Source organism: Columba livia, chromosome 12 (assembly GCF_036013475.1).
Source record: "Columba livia isolate bColLiv1 breed racing homer chromosome 12, bColLiv1.pat.W.v2, whole genome shotgun sequence".
NCBI classification, from domain to species: Eukaryota; Metazoa; Chordata; class Aves; order Columbiformes; family Columbidae; genus Columba; species Columba livia.
In genome coordinates, this window is record NC_088613.1 from 17,213,792 (window position 1) to 17,236,605 (window position 22,814).

General features: G+C 42.4%; 1 protein-coding gene across 6 annotated transcripts in view; it reads right to left on the reverse strand.

The window, feature by feature from the left end:
• The window catches only part of GRIA3 (glutamate ionotropic receptor AMPA type subunit 3), a 147,643-nt gene that overhangs the window by 41,728 nt on the left and 83,101 nt on the right, over positions 1-22,814 (reverse strand). For 5 of the 6 annotated variants that reach the window (XR_010475727.1, XM_065077973.1, XM_065077974.1 and 2 more), the window contains exons 5-11: positions 20,553-20,606; positions 19,021-19,182; positions 15,507-15,674; positions 12,129-12,233; positions 10,750-10,857; positions 9,402-9,608; positions 1,267-1,643 (exon numbers count right to left, since the gene is read on the reverse strand). Coding sequence is in view for 5 of the 6 variants with exons in the window: in XM_065077973.1 (XP_064934045.1) it covers positions 1,267-1,643; positions 9,402-9,608; positions 10,750-10,857; positions 12,129-12,233; positions 15,507-15,674; positions 19,021-19,182; positions 20,553-20,606 (1,181 nt within the window). In the remaining variant the exon portion in view is untranslated. The remainder of the gene's footprint in view (positions 1-1,266; positions 1,644-9,401; positions 9,609-10,749; positions 10,858-12,128; positions 12,234-15,506; positions 15,675-19,020; positions 19,183-20,552; positions 20,607-22,814) is intronic. The other variant, XM_065077975.1, reaches the window with a different exon arrangement.

Consider the following 22,814-nt stretch of genomic DNA (forward strand, 5'->3'; position numbering starts at 1 on the left):
TGAAACTTCATAGAAGCTTTGTCACTTACTCCAGTGAGGCCACTCAAGGTCCCTGCCACTATGAGGACCAGGAAAACATGGAAACTTTCAGATAATTCAGGTATTGAAAAAGGTACACAAATATGGAGATAAACAAGGTGTATTTCGAATGTAAGTGCTTAGTTAGAAAAGATCTGCCTCTCTTGCTTTAATTAGCAACCTTGTTAAAGGGGAAAACTGCATCCTGTTTGTACTAAGCAGGTATTTTTAATAATTAAGATAGCTGTAAACTGCTTATTAAAATATTGCCATACAAAATATAGCTGGTGTTCCATCACTAAGAAACTAGATAATTTTACTGCTTATCACAGGCACATCACCAAAGTATTTTACCAGTGTAAACGTAGAAAAATTATATATATTATTCAAAAAACATATGTGGTATGCATTGTTCAATTAGACAGAACTTCACTGTTCTCAGATGTTTTTCAAAATGCTTCTTTAAAAAAGAAATATAATTCTACAATAGTTAATATCAGTGCTCTCTGCTAAATCTGAACTAACATCAAACATGTTTTACTACAGCCTTATTCAGAAAGACTGTCTTTAAGAATAAGAAAATTCTTTATGGAAACTGGCAATGCTTATTGGACCATATTGACTATGAACACAGAGACAACAGATTAGACTGGACTAAAATAACGATACACACAGTACGCAATGACTGTTAGAGAAGCACATATGGAGACCTGATCATATGAAATACAGCAATAAGCAAATTAGCAATAGATTAAAGGATGGTGCAAGAAGAAGAGAACTAGAGAAATTAGGCACAGAAGCAAGCAAAAAGACTAGCAGGAGTCACGATGGGAGTGGAGGTGCTTTAAAGTGCTGTTGCATGTGACTTTTTGAAATCAATAATTCTTATTTTGCAAAGCAGAATATGTCATATGCACCAAGGAGATGACCGTAAAATGAGATATGCAGCAAAAACACGGTAGCCCTCCAAGCATTGCTGAAAACAGAAAACCCTATGCATTTTACAGCCTCAACATGGTGTATATAAGTTTGGCAGAAATGCATAAATGGCATTATAAGGCAATGCCACTCACTCTGGAGGTGGATGTTAGCAAACATGGTGGCTTGATGATGATGCTTAGCATTGAATGGAATGTCAAAATAAACAATTTGGAATTAAAATAAATTTGAAAAAGTAACATATATGCACCATGGCATCAGAGAATGACCATAAAATGCAAAAAGGTGATGGAGTGATATGGAACAAACCTTGGAGAAATATCGCATCCTTGCTGCATAAAGGCACCCAGGGAAAACCAAAGGCTGTTAAATATTCCAAACTCATTTGGAGGGTCGGGAGGATTCTGAGGGTCACGTGGTTCTTCAGTGCTGTCTTCCAAATGCCACTCGTAAGGGCTGAATCTGCTGACTAGGAAAAGAACTACGCTGACGCCAATGTAAGCAAAGACTATACACATCCAAATTTCATAAGCCAAAGGATCCAGGAAAGAGAATACGCCTGGTTTAGATTTCTGAGGCTTCTTGATCATGATGGAGATGCCCAGGCTCATAAAGGGTTTGGAAAAGTCTATGACTTCTTCTCGCACCAATGTTATGGTGAGGGGAGCAACAGCTATATCTGCTCTCTGAAAAGGGAAAACAAACCCAAGTTAGTTACGAAACAGTTACAACATAATCACAGTCTAGAGTCTTAGGCTAATGAACCAGATGATAAATTACAAGACTGAGTAGTAAATATTTTCTTTGCAGCCTATTTTGCTGTCACTGAAGTTAAGGACTTTGACAGAAAATTATTGACAAGAAAAATTACAATAAAATCTACGCAAGGGCCTCTCAACAGAGGTAGATACATACCAACATGTATTTGTATTTCTGTTAAGTTAAAATGGATGAATAAACACTATGCAAACCGGGCAGTCAGATGTCAACTAAAACAATGTCAGTTTCTAGTAATACTTTGTATCCGTCCATCTGTCTTGAAGGTTTTGGGCAAATCATGTGTTTCTTGTATTTTAATGGACTCTTTTCCATTCTTTCAGCAAGTTCTCTTGCCTAACTGATTAGTCCAAGATCTTTAAAAGGAACCTAAGAGAAGGTGGGAGGTGGGTGCCTTACTGCCCACACTTCTGCACATGGACCACCAGCCTTGGAACAGCTCGTCAAGGTAGGAAAAGGCTGGTTCAGCTATAAGAGCATTTAGTTTCTGTAGTGCATCCTTGGACTTGGAGAAGTTTAATTCTCCCAAAGTAATAATTTAATTGCTAAAGTAGACACAGTGGAGCTCTTCCTAAGCACTGATGCAGCGTGCAATAAAGTCTGTATCTCCTTCATGAGCAGCACAGTTCATGCACGATATTCCTGTGGGGTCTTTGTGGAGAGGAAGCTGGTGCTGTGCTGGAGCACAGACAAATTAGTTTTTAAAGGCTTGATTGTTATCATGTCCTCATTCAAATCATAGAGCATGGATTTATTTGTAAATTATTTAAAATTGCATTTCAGTATTACAAGGGATAAAAATATTGTTTTTTTCTGATACATTTCTGTCTTCCTGCTTTCCTACCATTCTTTGATAGGTGATCAAGATGTTGGAAACGCCAACACCCTCATGCCTTAAATGAATATGGCAGCAATTGCTTTCTGTGGAGGGAACAAGCATGGGTTTGGACACAGGGTCTCAGGAAACCATTGACAACTAGGGCACTGAAAGCAGATCAGCTACAACCCAGCACTGGAGCCTGGCTCCCCATCACTTCCCTGACTGTTAGTTACACTGGAGAGGTTAAAAAAAAGACTGATCTTTGCTTATTTGTTTATAGTATTTGAAATGGAGAGCTTATGGAGAGCTCTAAGCACCCTACAGGATCATTAATAACTGCGGCACAGTTGTGAATTTCCCTCCCTGTTATGGCTGCAGATAAGCAGAACCCATAAAAATTGAGCTTGATAAAAAAGAACATAACCACAACCACAAACATGCCGTTCCCCATGCAGAACTGGAAGGAGGCTTAAGAAAGTCAACAACTAAGCCTTGCTAATCGCTCATGACTAATGGCGTTTCAAACATCATCTTCACTGCATTTGAGCCAGGCGAGAAATGTCACGGATTCCTCTGAGGCTTGTTCTGTCTTTCCCTGCGAGTGTGGGAGGGAGGGATTTAGAGAGGACACACAGCAAAAGCACTACCCACCCTGCTCACAGCTGAGCACAGCGGCTGCAAACCTCAAGACTCTTAAGGTGAGGGAGAAAAAATAGCAAATTGCAACACGGAGAAGAAAAATGATAAGATGTTCCACCTCTGTAATCCAAAATGAGGGATCAAATTCTTCTGCTGACAGACCCAAAGATGAGCCCTCCTAACTTCAAAGCCATGCGCAAGAGACAGCAAGAAACACTGGCCATGCTCCTGCCTCTGCGTGCTTCTGGTCATTCCTGCTTGAAGAATGGAACAACTTCTTTGCTAGAGTGTCACTTTTCAAGAAGTGGGTCTGGACTACAGTCACTTTGCATGACGGGACACTCAGACTACGTGCAGAGCGAAGCAGAGGGACGCTGCCTGACTTCCATTGGGACCCAACCCTTCAGGCACCCTAGAAGTGCTGAATGAGGTACCCAGCGGTGTTGGAAGAGACTGCACTGGAACGACAACTGACTCTGAGCACACTGTAGGCCTCCTTAGCAAAGTCTGAGGTTTCCAGGTGTAAGAAAAGGGTGTCAGACAGAGCAACACATCACCTGTGGTAACTGCTGGTAAAAGGTACTTTCTAAAGAGGGTCTAGTATACCCAGGGATATCAGGGTGTGTAGAGAGGCCAGGTCATGGGGGCAATGTGTTTTTAACACATTAGCTCACACTCATTTAAAAACAACAGCTGACATCTGACTAGCAATACGCCACATTGAAGTCTTGATGTGTATTAGCTGAGCAGTGTAACAAGGTGTTAAAACTGCAGTTGGCCTTGCCTTTGTCAATGTTAAGTCCATGCATGTTTTATGTGGATGCCCACAGTTCCTTCTGAGACACAACTACTGTACGCAGATGCAGAAATTAAGGGTACATCTGCTTTTTGAGCTGCAGATACGTGTGTGCTTGCCCTGTCTGTGCCGGGACGCAGGTCAGCCGAAGTCACTGTGGCTCTGTGCTGGGGCTGCGGTCCTGTCCCCCTGCATGTCGCGGTGCCACCACGGCTCAGTGTTCCCCCAAAGGGACCTGTGTGCGCACAGGACCAGGGTCTGTCTGAGCCCCCGGGCAGTGGCATCGCCTTTGGGCACCTGCACCTGGGCTGTCCTCCTGCAGAAACCTGGGTGAGGGGTGCAGGGCGAGCTTCTCCCGCTCACAGCACGTCAGGCCCTGCCACCAACTAAGAGTGTATGGGTGTTTTTGAGGAGAATTCAGAAATGAATTAGTCTTCCTCTCTGCTATGATTCAAAGGCTGTATATGCCATCTGTAGTCTTTCTTCTGCTGCTGGGAGAGCCAGTGAGGCCAGCGTCACGCGAGGCTGGTTAGTGTGTTACAGGCAGGGAGATGAGTAGGTGGTCCCACGCTGACAGACTGTGAGGCTGCCTGTGTTCGGGGGACTGTCTGCCCTTTACATCCCTGCTTCATTCCTTTATGCTATTTTACACATTGAAAAGTTTTTATAAAGACCCTTTTTCACCTGAGTTTTAAAGGCTGGAAGGTCTGGCTGCTCTTTCCATTCCCAAAGCATTTGTACTTACAATCAAGATCTGTGTTAAACCTACTGTCAATTAGCCTCAGTGATGTGAAAAGCATCAGGCCCGGGGAGGGCAGGTTTTCCCTGGCTCAACAGGAAAGAAGGAAGAGCAGCCTGCTTTAAAAGGGGAAGAAGAAATAAGAACCTACAGAAAGAGGCTTACGCTACAGAAGAGAAAAGACGACTGTCTAGCGCTCAGCAGCTGGTGGGTACAAAGCCCCGAGCGCTGGCCCCGGGCTCTGCCCAGCAGGAGCCGCTGCTGCTTGTCAGCCCCAGCGGGGCGCACGGTGTCAGCGGGGCATCGCGGCACAGCAGCGCTGACCTGGCTGGTTTGCGTTGCTGGTTAAACAGCAATTCAGTCTCCCAGGCTGAGAGTGATTTAGCTACTTCCCTCTTCTAAAATGTCCAAGAAGAAAGTTTTACCTATTTGCTATTTTTCTTCTGTCAGAAGTCTCCACTAGGCTTTAGAAACTTCTCTTAGTTGAAAAAATAATAGTGCTTGATTTGGTGCGGCTTTTTCTGGTAGGAAGAAAAGTCTTATTTTGCCACCATCAGAGTGAAAGAGCAAAATTAAGGTTTTCTTTAACCTTAACTGACATTTTTTGATTTATAAATTTCATTTTTATGTCAAATGTTATCATCATTATTGACTATTATTACTACTACTACCACCACAATTTGAAAATTGCTAACAAACCACAAGGCCCTGTTATCTCCTCTCTGACAAGACTTCTGGGTTCTCCTGTCTGAAGCGCAGGACTTGGGGGATATCTGCCTCCAGGACCGCCATCCCGCAGCTGCCAAAGAGCGAGCCCTTCCTGTGACCAGGCTCACCTGGACAGCCCTTCACAAAGCCACCAAGAAAGTCCCACAAGCGCCAGCTGAGAACGTGCTTGACTCTGGGGGGCATGGCATGGCAGACTTTTACACCCTCCAAGCAACCCTGATGTGAAATGAGGCAAGGGAGGGAGAATTTCTAATGGGAGGTACTTTAGCGTGTCCATCCCCACGTAACGGGTAACTCTGGGGGCTGCTCCAGTCCGCCCAGTGAATGCAGACCCCTGGCCAGCCTCACACCGCAGCCAGCGCTGTCCCATCCAGCCTGGGGACCCGCAGTGCTGAGCCACAGCCCCCCAGCTGCTTTGGGCAAGCTCAGGGCACACGAGCCCCCCATCCCTCCCCTCCTGGCCATGCCCAGCCCTCGACCCCGTGCTCTGCTGGCTGCCAGGACCCGGCTGCACCTTCTCTCCTGACTCTGGGCTGCATCCCACAGGAAGCACGAGCAACAGTAACAACCAACTGGCACAAACTAGACATTCATTACAGTTAATTAGGGTTTTGGCATTAAAACGACAAGCCATTCACTTCCTATGACTGTCCTAAGAGCAATTTTGGAAAAGAGTTGTATGCATGGGTCTATGCAAAAAAAGGGCACTGTAATCAAAAAGCCTGGTAAGACTTCCCAGCAGTGCCATGGGGTGGTGGGAAGCTTGCTGGAGCAGGAATATGCTGGATTTGACAAATGACTAGTCACTGTTTATCACTGGAGACAAATGCAATCTAAAAGATTGTCTTTTCTGCCACAGCTCAGTTCAGCTGCTGGATAACTGGTACCAAACCCAATCAGGCCCCTTTTATCCACTCCCCACCCCGTCTGTCTTCCATACATGCTAATAAAGGCATTTAAAATCTAATCTCCCTCTTGTCTTCCCAAAATGGAATCTAGAGGAGCCAAATATGACAGTCATTTTGCAGACAAGGCTCACAGGGGCATTAGGGGCAAAGACACTTTTAGTTCCCTAATAGAGTTTTAAACCCCTGAGAGATAAAGGAAAGTCAGCACGTAAATGAGGCGCTTGCTCCAAATAATTAGCACTTCTAGAGTACTTTTTATCTCCAAAGGGCTTTGCGCACATCCTTGTGAGCGTGCTACACAGCCCCCTGTCAGCGGATGGAGAAAGAGGCCAAGGGTATTTCATGATGCGTGCAAACAGGGCTGTGAAAGGGGCTGGAGGGCTGGTGAGGTTTGTACTCAGAGGTCAGGAGTTGTTCTCCCAGCTTACAGAAAGCCAGGTGGATTTCTGAGCAGCTTGCCAGCTCAGAAGTTCAGCTCAGCAGGACGGGGAGCTAGCTCAGCAGCGCTGGGCTGGAGGCATTAACCCGGGTCTGCAGTCCAACCTCAAGGGATGCAGCTGACCTTTGAATAATTGAGCACCGCAGCGAAGAGGCTTCAGTACTGAGCTCGCAGCACGAGCAGAGGAGCTGTTGGGCACCAGGGAGGGAAACATTTCTCAATTTTTCATTAATGAGAAAACATTGATGAAAACTGTGCTTCAGAATATAAAGGAACAGATCTTTTTTGCAGGGGAAAATGACAACAGCAGGGTGGTTCTGGGGTTGTTTTAAGGAATGGTCTGCCGTGTCTGCAAGGCTGTTTTTTGCTGGTGTGGAAAGGTCACAAGTACAGTCAGGTCAAGAGGAAGCATCAGGGGCTGGGTTTGATGCTGAGGTCTGAGCTAGGATTGTCCCAAGGGGCTGTGGAAAATGCAGCTGCAGCCAATCCGTTCATCACAGAATCCCAGAACAGTTTGGGTTGGAAGGGACCTTTAAGGACCACCTAGTCCAACCCCCCTGCCATGAGCAGGGACATCTTCACCAGCTCAGGTTGCTCAGAGCCCTGTCCAGCCTGGCCTGGGATGTCTCCAGGGATGGTTCATCCACCACCTCTCTGGCCAACCTGGGCCAGGCTCTCACCACCCTCATCATAACAAAATTATTCCTTATACCTAGTCTATACATCTTTCAGTTTAAAGCCATTAACCCTTGTGCTATTGCAACAGGCTCTACTAAAAGGCTGCTCCTCATCTCTTCTATAAGCCCTCTTTAAGCACTGAAAGGCAGCCATAAGGTCTCCCCAGAGCTTTCTCAAGGCTGAAGAACCCCAACTCTCTCAGCCCATCCCCAGAGGAGAGGTGTTCCAGCCCTCTGATCATTTTTGTGGCCCTTTATCGAGATGGATCTTGGATCCTACAGCAGCTGCACAGGCTGATCTCATGTGGCCCAAGTCCCAGAGGCACCTTTCCTCCTATAGTGCAGACAGTCCCTGTGCCCTGGCTCTCAGCAGTCATTTCAGGTTCTCTTTTGCCATGCCTTTTGCATATGGTATGATTATTTTTTTTTAAGTGAATAAACTCTTTCATTGCTTGCCACTTACAAATATATCAAAAGGACCCAATTACAGCTAATACTCTTGATATTTCTTGAACCACACACAGGGAAACTGAGGGTTTAGGTTTCCACTGCAATGTAATTATGCTTGGAGCTAAATGAAACCTTTGCTTCAGAGGTTCTTGATATACTTGTATTCTCTATGAGAGGTAACACTGGTTTCCCAAATCATGTAACTGAGGCGTGGGGAGTTCAGAAGATTTGCATAATGTCAAACCTCAATGCAACAGGGAAATGAAGATACAACCCAGGGCTCCAGACCCCTGTTTACTTTCTCTAATCAGCAGATTTTCCTCCCCTTAATACAATACTACAAAAACATTGTTGCTCATATAAAATATTTTGAAGTTAAATAGAGTACCAAGCATACCATAAGGCATCAGGACTGACTGCTCCAGAATGAGAAAACTTTTGCAAATCTAGCAATTACTTTAAAAAGACTGATTCATTTGAAAAGAATTTTCTCACCAAACATCTTGCAAGAATGATCATACATCACCCCAAGGAAGTTTTGAGGTGACTTTTAGAAATTACACTCAGCCATGGCACAAAAGGAGGCAATGGAAATACTCGCTTCAACTCAGATATTTTGAATAAAGGAAAGCTTGTTAAAAATAAACTGTAAAGAAGATTTGGGCGGAATCACAAATCATCTCATTAGCATTTGGGGGAGAAAAAAAAAAAAAAAGCAAAGACGAAATATCAGCCTGTAAAGTCTTTTCTGCAAAGCCAATTTTCTCCCCCTTCCATCTGCTTTATCTATATTCCAAAATTCTCGTTTTCAAAGAAATTTCTAAAATGGTAATTCCAGACTCATTTTTTTCTTACTAAACAAAGCAATGTAAACCCAATATAGACAGATAAAGAGGAATGCAATGAATTAGACTTTTTCTTTTTTGTCTGACAGTTGATTTTCAAAGCCAAACCCAAGGTTTAAAAGAAAAAACACACACGGGTGATTTCACACTTGCATTGTTTCTTACCCTGAGAAGCAACCATGGGGCTACCTCAGTATTTGGTGTCTGGTCAAACACAAACTGACATCAGTGATCCAAGGAGGACCAACACCATAGGATCAGACCTCTAATGGGAGGGAAACCCTCCCAAGCACTTACAAGACTGATAGAGAAAAAGGAGACATGGCAAAGGCAAAAAGAGCCTATGAAGAGCAAACTGGGAATTCTGCTGAAGACAATAATTTGAAATTTGCCCAGTGCCACTTCTCAACATTTTGTGGACTCTGATTTAGAGAACAGCAGTAAAAAAAGTGACATTTTCCTGCAAGGAAATGATTAGAAAAGTAGACTATAAAAATGGCACTACAAAGAAATATCTAGAATTTTAAAGGTCGTATTCAAACAGACGATCTTTATTTTGCAGTTTATTAAATTTGAGCATAACTTTTTATAAAGAACATGAAAATGAAGGTTAAGAGAAACTTACCCCATAGACCAGTTCACCCACCATGCCATTCCATATCTTAGTCTCAGGGTCCCTAGCTCCATATTTCCCATCTCCAACAATTGACAGTTTGTATTTTATTCCAACATGTTTTGCTATTTCAGAAGCTAAGTCTACACAATATCCTTCATATCTCTCATTCCCTTCTAGTTGTTCATGGTTTTTCTTATACATTACATATGGTGATTCCTTTGAAACAAAAGTAAAGATCAAAAGTCTATGAATGTAAAACACAGCTTTAAAACATACAAAACGAGAGCTGCTATTAACCTTTATATTACTGGCATGTATTTACAATATCTCCTGCTTTGGCATAGAAATTAGAAAGACAGACTTTTGCAGGTTTAAAATCTTTGACTGACCCAACAGCCACACATACTATGGATTTTATTGCTAGTACAGACCCATTGAAGACAACAGGACTATTCCAATGTAACAAAGTTACACTTCTGTTCACAGGATTAGGCCTGATTACACAGTCAAATAGCATCACTGCAGCAATAATCCAGGTTTTAGTGTTTAAAGAACTGACATACCCAACACCTACACCATCAAAATCATTTCCTAAGGCCCCAGCGGTCTAGAATGGGGCTCTGGTGGAGATATTTTCAAAGCAGCCTAAGGGAAGCTAGGCTAAAATCCTCAACAGGAATTTCTGTCACTAAATTCCCTTAGTCTTCTTGGAAAATTCTAGCTGAAATGCTGATCATATCTCACTAAATCCAGAGGAGTATAAAATAAAATGCTTCAGGAGATAGCACAAAATTGGCTCATGCTTAGTAGAATTGCAACAGGCATAAAAGTCACAAACAATACTGTGCAGAGCACATCTGCCCGAGGCATTGGGGCTGCCACAGAAGAGCTTTATTCCTCTGGAGTCCCAGGGGTACAGGTCACTTTTCACCCAGAGCCAGAGCTGTTCCAGTTCTCTCCAGGCTCCCCGTGCCAGCCTGACTCAGCCCACAGAGGCTGAGCTTACAGGAGCTGCGCCTGAGTGAAGAGTGTGAGACCTGACCCAAGAGCGGGAAGGCCAGATCCTGCAGTCATTTACATACATGCATCACAACTTCACTTCAAGGTGAGTTCAAGTGTCTGAGAAGCAGCGAAGCGCAATGTCGAGCTCAGTGAGCTCCTCTTGTGAGGAAAGTTACTGATATAAATGGAGGTCTGCAGGGTCAAGCCCTCAGAACATCTCTGGAAGATACTGAGCTTTTCAGTCACTTGAAGCCACACAGTGTCCAACGGTTGCCCCCAGCAAGGTGTCTAACACACCTCAGGTGCCGCGGGTCTTGTTTCCTAAACACAGACACACTAAGAACATCAAACTTACCAAGATGGTAGTGACTACTATAGTTCTGTTCTCCACAGATGAAGTGTCATTAGAGGGCAGCTGATCCAATGCTGGCACAAATCTTTCATACTCATTCCAATAACCAGCCTGTAAAAATTGAGATTATTATCTCATTACATACGTTTACAAGGACTCTGGTACGTGAACATTTAACAGGAACTGTCAAAACACATGACTTTGTAACACTCATGTAACAGTTTTGCTATTAAAGGATTACATTATCTTTAATATAATTTCCTTAAAGAAACAATGTTCTCAAGCCTACCTGCAAATAAATACAAGTGAAATCTAAGTGAAAATATATCTTAAATTCTTCCTATCTAAATTCATATCATCATGGTGCCTGTGGAATGGATTACCACGTATCCACAGCATAAGAATATACTATAGACAAGAAAATGAACTGCAGCTGGGGCAGTGAATGCAGTCCGTGCAGATGTGCCTGAGCCAGCTGCACAGACACCGTCAGCCAGGCGGGTGCCGGGGCGCTGTCTGCAGTACGGGACACAAACCCTCTGTGAGCACGAGGGGCTCCTTGGCTTGTGCTGACCTTCATGCTGCTGTGGTTACATTGCTACTGTGCTATTACACTGGGGTTTGTATTTCTGCACAACACAGAAGTAACACTTTCGTCTGCACTGTAAACAGCCCAATGACTGGGCCATGTTTAGAGGTATTTCGTTATCGAGTATGGGCAGAAGAGTTTAAGTAGTTTCAACGGTGACCGAGCAGGTTAGGCACCTATTGCCAGGTGAAATCAGGGGGATTTACATGCTTCAGCCACACACATTTTTCTCTATACACTCCTGAGATCCTGTCTAACTAATTATTTTTGAAGATCTGCCCTAAATTTCTTTTATAACCGGGATCTAGGCAACTATCCCACTTAGGATCTATATTTTATCTAGGAGACAAGAGAATGAGTAGCAAATCCTAATTAAATATTTTCTGTTAATTTCAGAAGGTTTCTAAAATACACTGGCTTCAACTTCACTACGTATCCGAGGCCTGTTATGGAGAGGAAGGGAAAGATGGAGAGGAATTTAGGAGATAGGGCTGAGCATGGGACCATGACAGCAGGTATAATGTTTGGCAGTGGAAAAGCTTCAGAAGGGTTTTAATGGAAAAAGTGGGGTTTGGAGTTGACATGGGAACCAATGAAGATATTAAGCAGGGTGAGGGGTTTGGGCCAGGAACAGAATAGAACAAGGCTCCTGGGATAGGACCGCCAGCAAGGAGGTGGGGTTTCCTCAGGGCCCTGTTGTTACAGTGCCTGGGTGGTATTTCTGAGTTTCGTTAGTTTGTTGGAATAAATATTTGTGAAGATGTGAAATCTGGATGCGCATCTTGAAACCCACCTTCCGTGACCCAGCGGCTTTCATTTCATACACATCAATTGTGTAATTTGTTCTCCGCCCGTAGGTGTCGAACTGGATGTTCCCTGTCATTCCTTGAACTTGCACCTTAAGGAAATAAACAGAAAAAACATTTTAATAAGAGATTCACTTTATTTCTCCCTCGGTTATATTTTGCAGGAACCCACTAGCTCTAGCACAATTTTTATCTATGTAAGAGACTTGCAGCGCTTTTGACACAGCCAGTTATATTCTTCGTAACAAAACTAATCCAAATTCTCTCAGTTTCAGCTGTAGATACTCTCCGTTAGTCAGTACTCAGCTGGTGACTCACTACCACAGAGTGAGCTGTATTTAAGTATATGTGAAATTAGCCTTGCACGTATATTAAATGTAAGAGTGATTCTGCCACACTTAGTCACGCTGGGTTCACTGATAACAGCACGCAGTATCAACAAGGCAGATGCAACAATTCAGTGCCATTAAACCCCTCACAATATGGTACAGAGTGATTTGCGATATGGACCAGAATCCCGTATCATTGCTCATTCTGGGAAGAGCTTTATTTTAAGCTCAGACCCAGTGTAGGAGAAAGGAATGAATGTCTTCTCTGAATGAGCACAGACAATTGTCTCTACTGCTTCTGGCGTTTTGGTCTCAATCTGGATGGATGGGTGTACAGACGGTAAGTCATCACCATTACCTACTCACATGAATCATCTTAAGGGGAAGTATAAAGTACTTTGTTTCAAAGAAAAAATCTTCCTTATTTCCCTGTATGAAAGGGTGAGATATTTCCATTTATCACTTATCAACACTGACAAGATGTCATCTCAGGAACCTGTGTTGGTAAATCAGCTTTAATATTTAGCAAAATGCTGTAGAAGTTACAGGAATAGGTGACGGAAGACTAATCAAAAGGAAATGGTTCAGGGCTGGTGACTGATCTAATATTTATGGTTTTGAGATGGTACAATCAAACTTATTACCGTGGACAAAGCTACATAAAACAGCCAAAATTCCTTGGACCCCAAATTAACCAGTGAGCCAAATTCAGACTGACATATAAGTAGTGTGATTGTTTTTTTTTTTTTTTTTAAACAGTAAGCAGATTTATATAATTTCAGGGGCCTGGAAGAACGTGGGAGTTATTCCTGTCTCCAGAAAGCTAGAGAGGTGAATGGGACTTTGCAAGCCAAATTTGCCCCTAAGAGGTCTTATTAACTGTGGACTGGGCAAATGTACATGTAAGGTAGCTGCCGTCTGACCTGCAGGCAGATGTGAGTTGCTGTGCTGCTTGTGGCCCTTGCTGGGAGCTGTGTGGCCACCGCGGCACAGCAGCGACTGTGTGTCTGAGCTGAGCTTGTTAGGCCGGCTCCATCCTGATGTGTATTGAGACGTGAGCATTGTGCACTTGACACCTTTTGACTTCAAAATTTAATTTGTTTCTATCTTTGGTGGGAAAACTCTGCACTTTTCAAACTCCAGCTGCACCGAGGCAGGAAGACTCACCAGGACTCGAAATGCTTCAGGTAGCAGCGTGAGGGGGCAATCACAAATGGAGTGACTATTTATAACTGCCCAGATCTGCTCAGGTGAACTGTCTGCCACTGATCTGATGTCTTAGGATCAGCTTTAGAAATACAGACATGCACAGTTTTCAAGGCTGGAGGGAAGAAGACTCAGGTAATGCCTATTTCCCTTGTGCCAGCAGCATGACGATAGCGTGGCACTGAACCTTCTGCTGGCACAGGATATTTCAAAGATGCCTTGTAAAAATATTCCTATCCGAGCTGTTGCTATAGCGTGGAGAAGAAACATTGTTAAATCAAAAGTTTTTTCCCTGAAGCAAACACTCAAGATCATCATCGGAATAGAGGGAGAGAGTGTGATGGACAGGATGGGGTCTGGAAGGCAGTGTGAGATGACCTTGGGTACCGCTTGTTGGAGGTGTATGTAAACCTCACTTAGATGACTGAACTGCTAAAGCAACACAAGGAAACCAGCTGAAAGTCTAACTTCTGCATTTTTTGCCAATCATGATTTTGGCTTTGTATATCATATGAATTATGCCCCAGAGCAGTGTTGGTTTTCTTTGTTGACACGAATACCTCATATCTCATTTATGGGAGTTTTATGTTTCGCTTGTAATGAAATTCAAATGGACAGCACAAATTCTTTAACTACTGTGAAGGCTGAATTTAATTAACTCCTCTTCAAAAGCGTGTAATGCTACATTAGTGAACGTGCAGTTAGAGCACTTGTTAGGAAGTGACATAACGGCATAAAAAGAGCTCTAGCAATGTGAGACTGAACCATCTCTCTCAATCTTAAGAGTGATACAATCTGATTATAACCTTCTATAACTCATTATAACCTTCTGATATAATCCTTCCAATTTGGTAACTGAGAAAAAGCAGTAATTAAGTGTATGAAGACTGACCGAGGATTTGTTTATACCTAACATGGGCTTAATTCTGATCTCACTCACTCCGTTCTATGCCTACATTAATACAACTGATTCTAACAGGTTTGTTTTAGTTATTTGAGCCAGATCAAAAGCAGACATATTCTTGTCTCTTATATCTACAAAAATGTTATGCAATTTTTCTGGCTGTCACTTGCTATAATACACACAGCAGTCCAAATAGAGCTAAAAATCAACAAAATTAGAGACATAAGTGAGATAGGATCCAGCAGTAACGAGTGTTAGGGATAAAAAATAGGCCATGCAGAAGGGAATCAGGCTGAGTGCAAAGTTATGCCAGGAATCATAACTGGTTTGAGGCTAAATTGTGTCAAGGTTCAGGCTGGTGCTGAAATCCAGGAGTATTGCTATGACTGACAACATTTTTTCCACTGCTTTAAACCAGCCTGAGCTGACTTTTTACTGGCAAATTATCAAAATTGCATACATGCGTTTAAGTTCATATATACAGATATCCCTCCAAGATTTACCACACACATGCTGAGGACTCAGTCTAGTTCTGTTAGTCAGACTTGCAGCCTCAGCCTGACTCTAGAAACCCTCCATACATGTTCATTTGCAAAACGGCTCATGCTCACTCTCATGGGCAGCTCGGGTGCTACGGGGAGTCAGACTGCAGCTGCTCCGCTGTGGCCACTCAGGCACCCATGCCACAGGGATGTGATTTTGGCCAAAGTTTGAGAGCTGATTTGTTATGCCTTGCCCTCTATCAAATATTTTAGCCATCCTTTAGAGTTTGTAATTAAGTTTGGTTTGTTTTTTTCTTGAGGAGCTGCAGTTGTTTTTGTGAATACAGAAACCCTGTGCACATGGATCAGGATGCAATTCAGTCCCAGCAGAATTGCTGCTGTTGTGGAATATACACATTAATTAGCTGGTATGTTAGTCCTTACCATTTTCAGAGCTCTTTCTATATCAATTCCTTGGCTCCACGGTACTGCAGGGTTAGCCAGGCAGTCTCCAGCACTGCCTCTCCTGGAGACATCCACACGTTGTCTTCGGAGGTAACGGAAAGCCTCTGCTATGACAAGGACTGCATCATGGGTCAGTGCAGACGTATACTACAATTGATGCAAATAAAATACGGTGACAAACTGCAATCTTAGAACTGCCCCGGGTTTATTGGTAAAATACTCTTAGAAGAATCATGCTTGCAAGCTCTTTTGCTTGCTCTCTGTCTTGGCAGAGATGCTTTATGTAGTTTAACAATTCCATCTATTTCAATTAACAAATAAATAAATTTTTATTTTGTATAGCACATAGTAGCAAAATAACAAAAACAGTTTAGAGTTGCATAAAGTTAAAAATAAATCGGAAGCTTGCTCATCTAAATGAGGTCGCTACCAAATTCTGCAATTCCATACTGACCCATACCAATAACAACAAAGAGCCCAGATTTGGGTTTTGCTTGGAGTATTCTTTTTCTTTTTAACAAGATTGCCAAGACAGTTTTGAATTGAAGTTAACATAAATCATTTTTGTTAGGACCACAAGCCTGATCAGGTGGCATCTGTGGCAAGGAATAGATCAGATTACTTTTCTTAGAAGACAGCTAGACAAGTAATCACAAAAGACACTCTAGGCATTATGTCTCCTTGGTAATTCCCCACCTGCCTTTTCTTTCTCCATGGTAAATCTGAGGAGGGTGGTGAGCTTTATGTTGCAGCAACTCTTCAACAAAACCCCCAGACTCCTTAACTACTTGTTCATGTTGCTGTTGACTTCATCCATTCCTTGTAACATGTACCTGGTGACAGCCCCCAATGCTATAGATTATGTATCACCTATGAAATGCCATGAAGGTGTTTTTTTTTTTTCACTTTTTTTTTCCACATTTATATGTTTGTAAGGGGTATCTACATGTACTGGTGCACCTGCCCTTCTTTTGGCTGGCTGTGTGATGCTGTGGAGCTCCTGGCTCCTGAAGAACCTTACGCTGGAGTTAGTGCCAGAAGACATCTGCCCATGCGCAAATTAGTAAGGCAGAAATCCAAGTTTCAACTGCACGTTTGGCTCCTCTCTTTGTGGGTAAGACTTATTAAATTCAGAAGAAGTCAATTCTATCCTGCACGGCAGCATAGCACAACTGGTGGTCTGTATTCCACAGGAATGTGTATTATCTTACTGCAAGCTCTTCAGTTTGATATAAAGCCTTAGGAAATCTGCACAAAATGAGGTGTGTCTGCATGTGCAGATCAAGAGAATCGTATCTGATAAAAAAGAGTGCAAGGCAGGATTGTGAAGAAGGTTACGCATCAGTCATTCTTGCTGAGTTTTAAATGACAGTTCATAAACTCCTAGAGGGTGTGGGGGGGGTGGTTCCTGCTCCGACTGTATCTAGGTACAGACGCTCTTTTGATACTGCACACCTTTACCTCTTCCTGTGATGCTTTGCAATGATCATCCCATCTTTTAGTAAATTAACAAAGGTTATACGTCACATTCCACACAACACTGTAGAATCAGGTAGTAATTTTATGCTATTTGTTCTCGTATTTAAAATATTGTAATAGCTGTCCAATCTAGCACTACATAAAACTTACATGTTGATAATTTTTTCAGCAGACTGCATCCATTGTCAGTAACCTTAATGCAGTCCCTTCCAAGTCATGCCAAGAGAGCTACCTAATTTTCTACTTTATTTGAATTCTACTTATAAATGCATGAGCATGCAAAGAGAAAAAAGAGAGAGAGAGAAGGGAAAGGCTGATAAAATGCAGAATAAATTAAACATCAGGGCTTTAATCTCTAGGCAATTTTATTTCCTAATCAAAAATATTGTACATCAATTTTTAAGTATGCTTTTTGTCTGATTGACAAATACTGTGCACATTTCTATAATGAGTGGCACATTTGTGGAAAGGTAATGCAATCTTTGTGTTTGTAGCATATACTTAAGATTATTTTTTTAAGGATGAAGAATAATTTTTCCCTCGAGGTAAGTTGCTTTCAAGTGGAATAAAATCTTCCCAGGTTAACTTCATATATTTCAGAGCTTTTAAGATTAGGACGATACTTATCAGCGCTTCTGCATCACTGCTAGGAAGCTTTAGAAAGCAGGTCCAAGTCCTAATCAACAGGGAACAATACGCTAATCCAAGTTTTATGGGCCTCTGTTTGCTTTTCTTTGCTTCCTCTGAAATGCCAGCAAAGCTGTGGGATAGCTTGGGATTAAGATAATTTTCCTTCCTCACAGAAATCCCAGGGCTGGAAGGTTATGCCTCCAAAAGGCACTGGCCTTCTGGCAGCAGAACCGCGTAACTGGTTCCTATTCTGTCTGCAGCCCAACCCAGCACTATCGCCTGCTCTTGTGCCCCCCTTGCATTGGACTGGACCAGATCTTTTCTCCCCCGCTACCATTTTATGCTCCCCTGAATTTTGTCTTACTAATATCAAGACATTACTCCAGTTTACTGGAGTAATTTTGAATTCCAAGTCTGTTCATCAATTTGCACGTTCCCTTCCAAACCAAGCAGGAAAGACATGAACTGTGTCATCAAGGCTGTGGTTTTTAGATAGGTTTAGCTTCCCTGAGATGGTCAGGATACATGATGTGGAGGACTGGACTCTGGGAGTGACAGAATTTAAGGCACACTCACCCCCCAGCAGTCCCAGGTTTTACTCACTGGTGCACACTGATGAAAAAGAACAGGCCTCACCAAAAGAAGAGGAGGAAGAAGGAAGGTAATAGGAATATTAATAATATGCAGTGGTCCTATAAGGTTTTATTACTTCCATCACTGGACAGTGAGTAGCATTCTCCTCTACTATAGAGATGCTGGGAAATAAAAAATCTGGGGTGATGTTAACAGGTTGTGAGTCTCCTAATAGCAGTAAACTTTAGCTCACCTGATCTACGACAGTTTTGGTGAACCTGGGATTTTCATTCAAAAAAATCTGGAAAATTTTATTGGTTGCGGATATAATATCCAGAGTGTTTAAGGACAGGACAGTGGTGCAGAGTCACAGGTTTGATTGTGAGGGCAGCTGTCAGCAGTGACTAGGAGGTGGCAGTGGCTCCTCAGTGAATCCCGAGCTACTTTATTTTGCACATGAAATTCTCCATTAGCATTAAAATGGACTAGTAACCCATGGTTCGCATCTAAAACCTAACTCACGAAGGTCAAGTTAAAAGGTTTTATATCAACTGCACAATAACAGGATTTGCAAGACCAAGCCTCTGCCTCTGAGGAACTCCCACCACCGGGGACAGTGTGTCCAACTAACAGCCTCTGCCTCCTCCTCTCTTCTGGAAGGGCAGTGAATGTTGCAACATATTCTAAGTAGAGATCAATACCATACACACATCGGGGGGTAAAAAAAAAATATCAAACCCAAAAAAATGAAACAACTCAACAAAAAAAATTGTTAAAAGCAACTCCATCACTGTCACGGTAAAATAAATACCTTTAATGGCGAGTTTTTGGCTTCAGGGAATTCTCTTTCATCAAGCCTCACCCAGCGTTGCAGAAACTGTTGAACCATTGGGTTTTCATTATTAACAATCTGGAATCCAGTAATGTTGGCACCTCCATGCATTACTCTCTCCAGAACAATGTCTGTGAACCCCTGGGACGACACACGTAGAACACAAGAATCATTGCCATCCAAAGTCCTTTTACTTTGGCTCAATTTACCTACTACAAGCACAGCACAAAAGAAACTGCTAATTTCCCTCTTGATAGCTGAAAATATTCTACCAAGGAGACAATTAGTAACACAATTGGGATTGTGATAGTGGCATACAACAGAGATTAAAATGTCTTATTTTCAGACCTCTGAGGTAGAAAACTGCCCTGTTGTGTTTTGGCAACATGGCATATCATATTCACTGGTCAGAAAGAAAACAGCAGGGAAAGCTGAAGTATCATTTCCTATTTTCTCCATATTATGGTGAAAACTGGTCAAAGACCTCAATCCCATCTGTACAGCAAAGTGCACACGAAGGTTCAACGCTGGGAGCATAAAACTGCTCTACATCCACATTGTTCCGCGGAAGCGAAGCGCACACCACTTGCCAGGCAGGTCTCCATCACAGCATCACTTAGCATTTCACTCACTTTACCTAACGGTATGATTCTCTCCCCCTCTGTTGTTATTTATACCTGAGGCAGCAAATTGGTGTCTTTTTGATTAGTATGACTTGATTGCAGTCATGTTTATCTGAATGTCAATGGTTACACATGCTAAGAGGCAACCCAGCATAAGAACCCCTGTATTTCTATGCACACGCTAATCAGTAGATACCATGACTGGTTCTTATAATGCAAGATGACACATCTTAAAGTCATACAGTACTTACACTAAATAAAGATATCTTAAAATTTGTCGTTTCTGCTTTAATCACACCAAAACATCGATATAGAGAATCTTATACTAACTGAGATTTCTAACTTCAGAGTTTTAGAAAAACACAGGACATCATAAGCATCTCTGAAAGTCAATTCTAGAATCCAGAAAAGGCTCTGATACAGACAAAAATGTACAGTCTTGTCCTGGTAGGTGAACACATAAGCAGGCACAACTCTACAGTTTGAAATGCAAAAGAACAGCTAAACAGCCTGGCTGGTTTACTTTTATCACTTATTTTATAAACAAATATGTAACAATTAAAAAAAATACTTTAATTTCAAATATGTTACATAGAAGATTATGGTTATCAAGTGTCTTATTTATGAGGATACACATTAGTGGAAAACAGATAATTAAATGATTATTTTAAAATGAGTAGAGGATATGAGATTCTTAGACAAAAGAAAGACCATAATTGAGTACAAATGACTATAAGATACAATTCCTGGTATTTACTGAAGTAATTTCTCAAAATCCAAGAACTCACCCATGCATTCCCTCTTTTGCTGATTGAAGCTGCCACAACCTGAACAGAATATATTAGCCTCTTAAACTTAGCTATGCTTGTAACGAAGAAAAGCTCTTACCAGGTTAGCTAACATGTAATGATAGCCTCTAGAATGTTTGCCGAGGATTACAACCTGTGAAGAGAAAAATTACCTATTATTCGGTTGTAACAGGATGACCCTTAACCAGTGGAAAACAGCCAGAGAATACTTTGGAAGTCATCTATGCCCAATCCGTGGGCAGCACCAGCATTACAGATCTGTGGTTTTGCAGACACAATGCAGTCATTTGAGTTTTTGAAGCGCAGGGGCAGAGAACAAAGACTAACTGCCCCGGCTGAGCAGCCCCCGCTCGCAGAGGCGACCTTACCTGGCAAACTCACCCTTGAGATCACAGTGCTGCCCCTGCCGACCAGGTTAATTTTAGTTATCAGTTCAAGTATTTCTGCTCTGAAATGAGGTAACACCCTATCAACCCACTGGGCAAACTCCTGTTTCCTTGGTTCCAGGGCTGTGCAGTGCTCGAGAGGCGGGCACGGCGCAGCCCCTCGCTGCGTTCATCCAGCTGTACAGGCACAGTGGGCTCGCTCGGCTCCAGGCTGTTTCCTGCCATGACAACCCTGGCCAAGTCGTGTCATACACGAATGCTTAAATTCCTAAAGTCATAAGCAGAGACCTTCACTGACAGCTTTCAAAAGGCCTGAAAACTTGTTGCTTCCAGTGCATCTAAATGGACACATCTGACCTTACATGTTTTGTCAAAAGTTATTCTAAATGTGATGCTGTGCATCCCACCAAACCAACATCTCCTGCCTTCCCTGACCCCACTCGGGTATCCCTCTGTACAAATGCAGTCATTAGATGTAACCGCTAAGAGACAAAACAGCAGCAGGAGGAGCTGAGCAGCTGGATTCAGGGTAACGGGAAGAGCGGAGACAGCACTGCCTGGCAAGCCGAAATTCTGCCACCCTGTGTGCTTGTCCCCATGCCAGTGACACTGCTTCTGCAGAAAGGAGTCAAAGGCACACTTCTCACATCTATGCAGCTGGCTGCTGGCTCACCAGCAATACCCCTTGTGCAAGATGATGCCACTGTGCTTAGCACTATTCCCTTGCCTTCCAGTTATAATCTCAGTAACATCCATCCAGTCCCACAGCCATCAGGTGGGAAAATGTCCAGCAGTAAGAACTTAATGAACAATTGTGGTGCTTACATGTGTGGCAGGACAGAATCAAACTTATCCAGACTTGCCTGGTTAAATTAGTAATAGTTAAAAATAGCAAATATAACGCTGGCGACCCACAAGTGTATCACTGACTATATATGAGCAGCTCGAGTGAACAGGTGATGCACTCGGATGGAGAATCATCTGCAAATCTATACACTCCATACTAATGTACTTCTCCTTGGTCACAGATAAATGCTCGAAATGCTGTACTCTAAAAGACATCTTTTCAAAATGACCACTTACATCTTTGCTAAAAACAGATGACATTTGAGTCATTGACTTTAGATATACTGCTGAGCCTGTTAAAGTTCTTGATTAAATTACTAAGTTCCCAATTGCCTCTTTGGGTTGTCTTGTCCTTAATAGAGGCTATTTCTTTTAAATTCACATTTAATTCTGTTGGAATTTGCATACTTTCCGTAGTCTGAAAATAAATTGCTGTTCAGGTCCTCTTGAGAACTGTATGTACACTCTGCTGGTAAAAAGCATCTGCTTTCCTACACTCACATTTGTTTTCTATGGAAATGTGCAGGCTTCCTTCAGATCATCTGGTGTGCATGCTATTTGCATACTGAATTCTCTGTATGTTTTAATTTCACCTTAAAGGCAGTGATTTACTTTTAAAAGCTCGGAGACAAAGAACTTATTTAACAACAACACTACTCTTTATCATTTTAACCTTAATAACAAATAAGGAAGCTTTTACATTTCTATCCAGAAATGCATTTATTTAAGAGAAAAATACCACAACAGATGAAGGCAGAGGCTGTAAGAAAAACATACGTGGAGCTGCTACAGGCATCAGGAGCAATACTGCAATACTGCAAACAGGAAATGTAGGACTCATTAGCATAGATCAGACTCAACTTCTGTCTCGTCGGTTGTCATGTCTCCAAAATGACCAGAAATCGTTCTGTTTAGTCCCTTAAAGCGGTCCAGCATACTACAGTTAACCTTTAGTTCAGAAAGCATCTTTAAGAACTGACCTGCCAGCATTTCTACTCACACAATCAACCATGCTAGTTCATAATTATTTAACCTGATAAACAATGTTTTTAATATTCAGAACACATGCTGTCCTACGTCTTAACACACACAACTCTCCTTCTCCATTA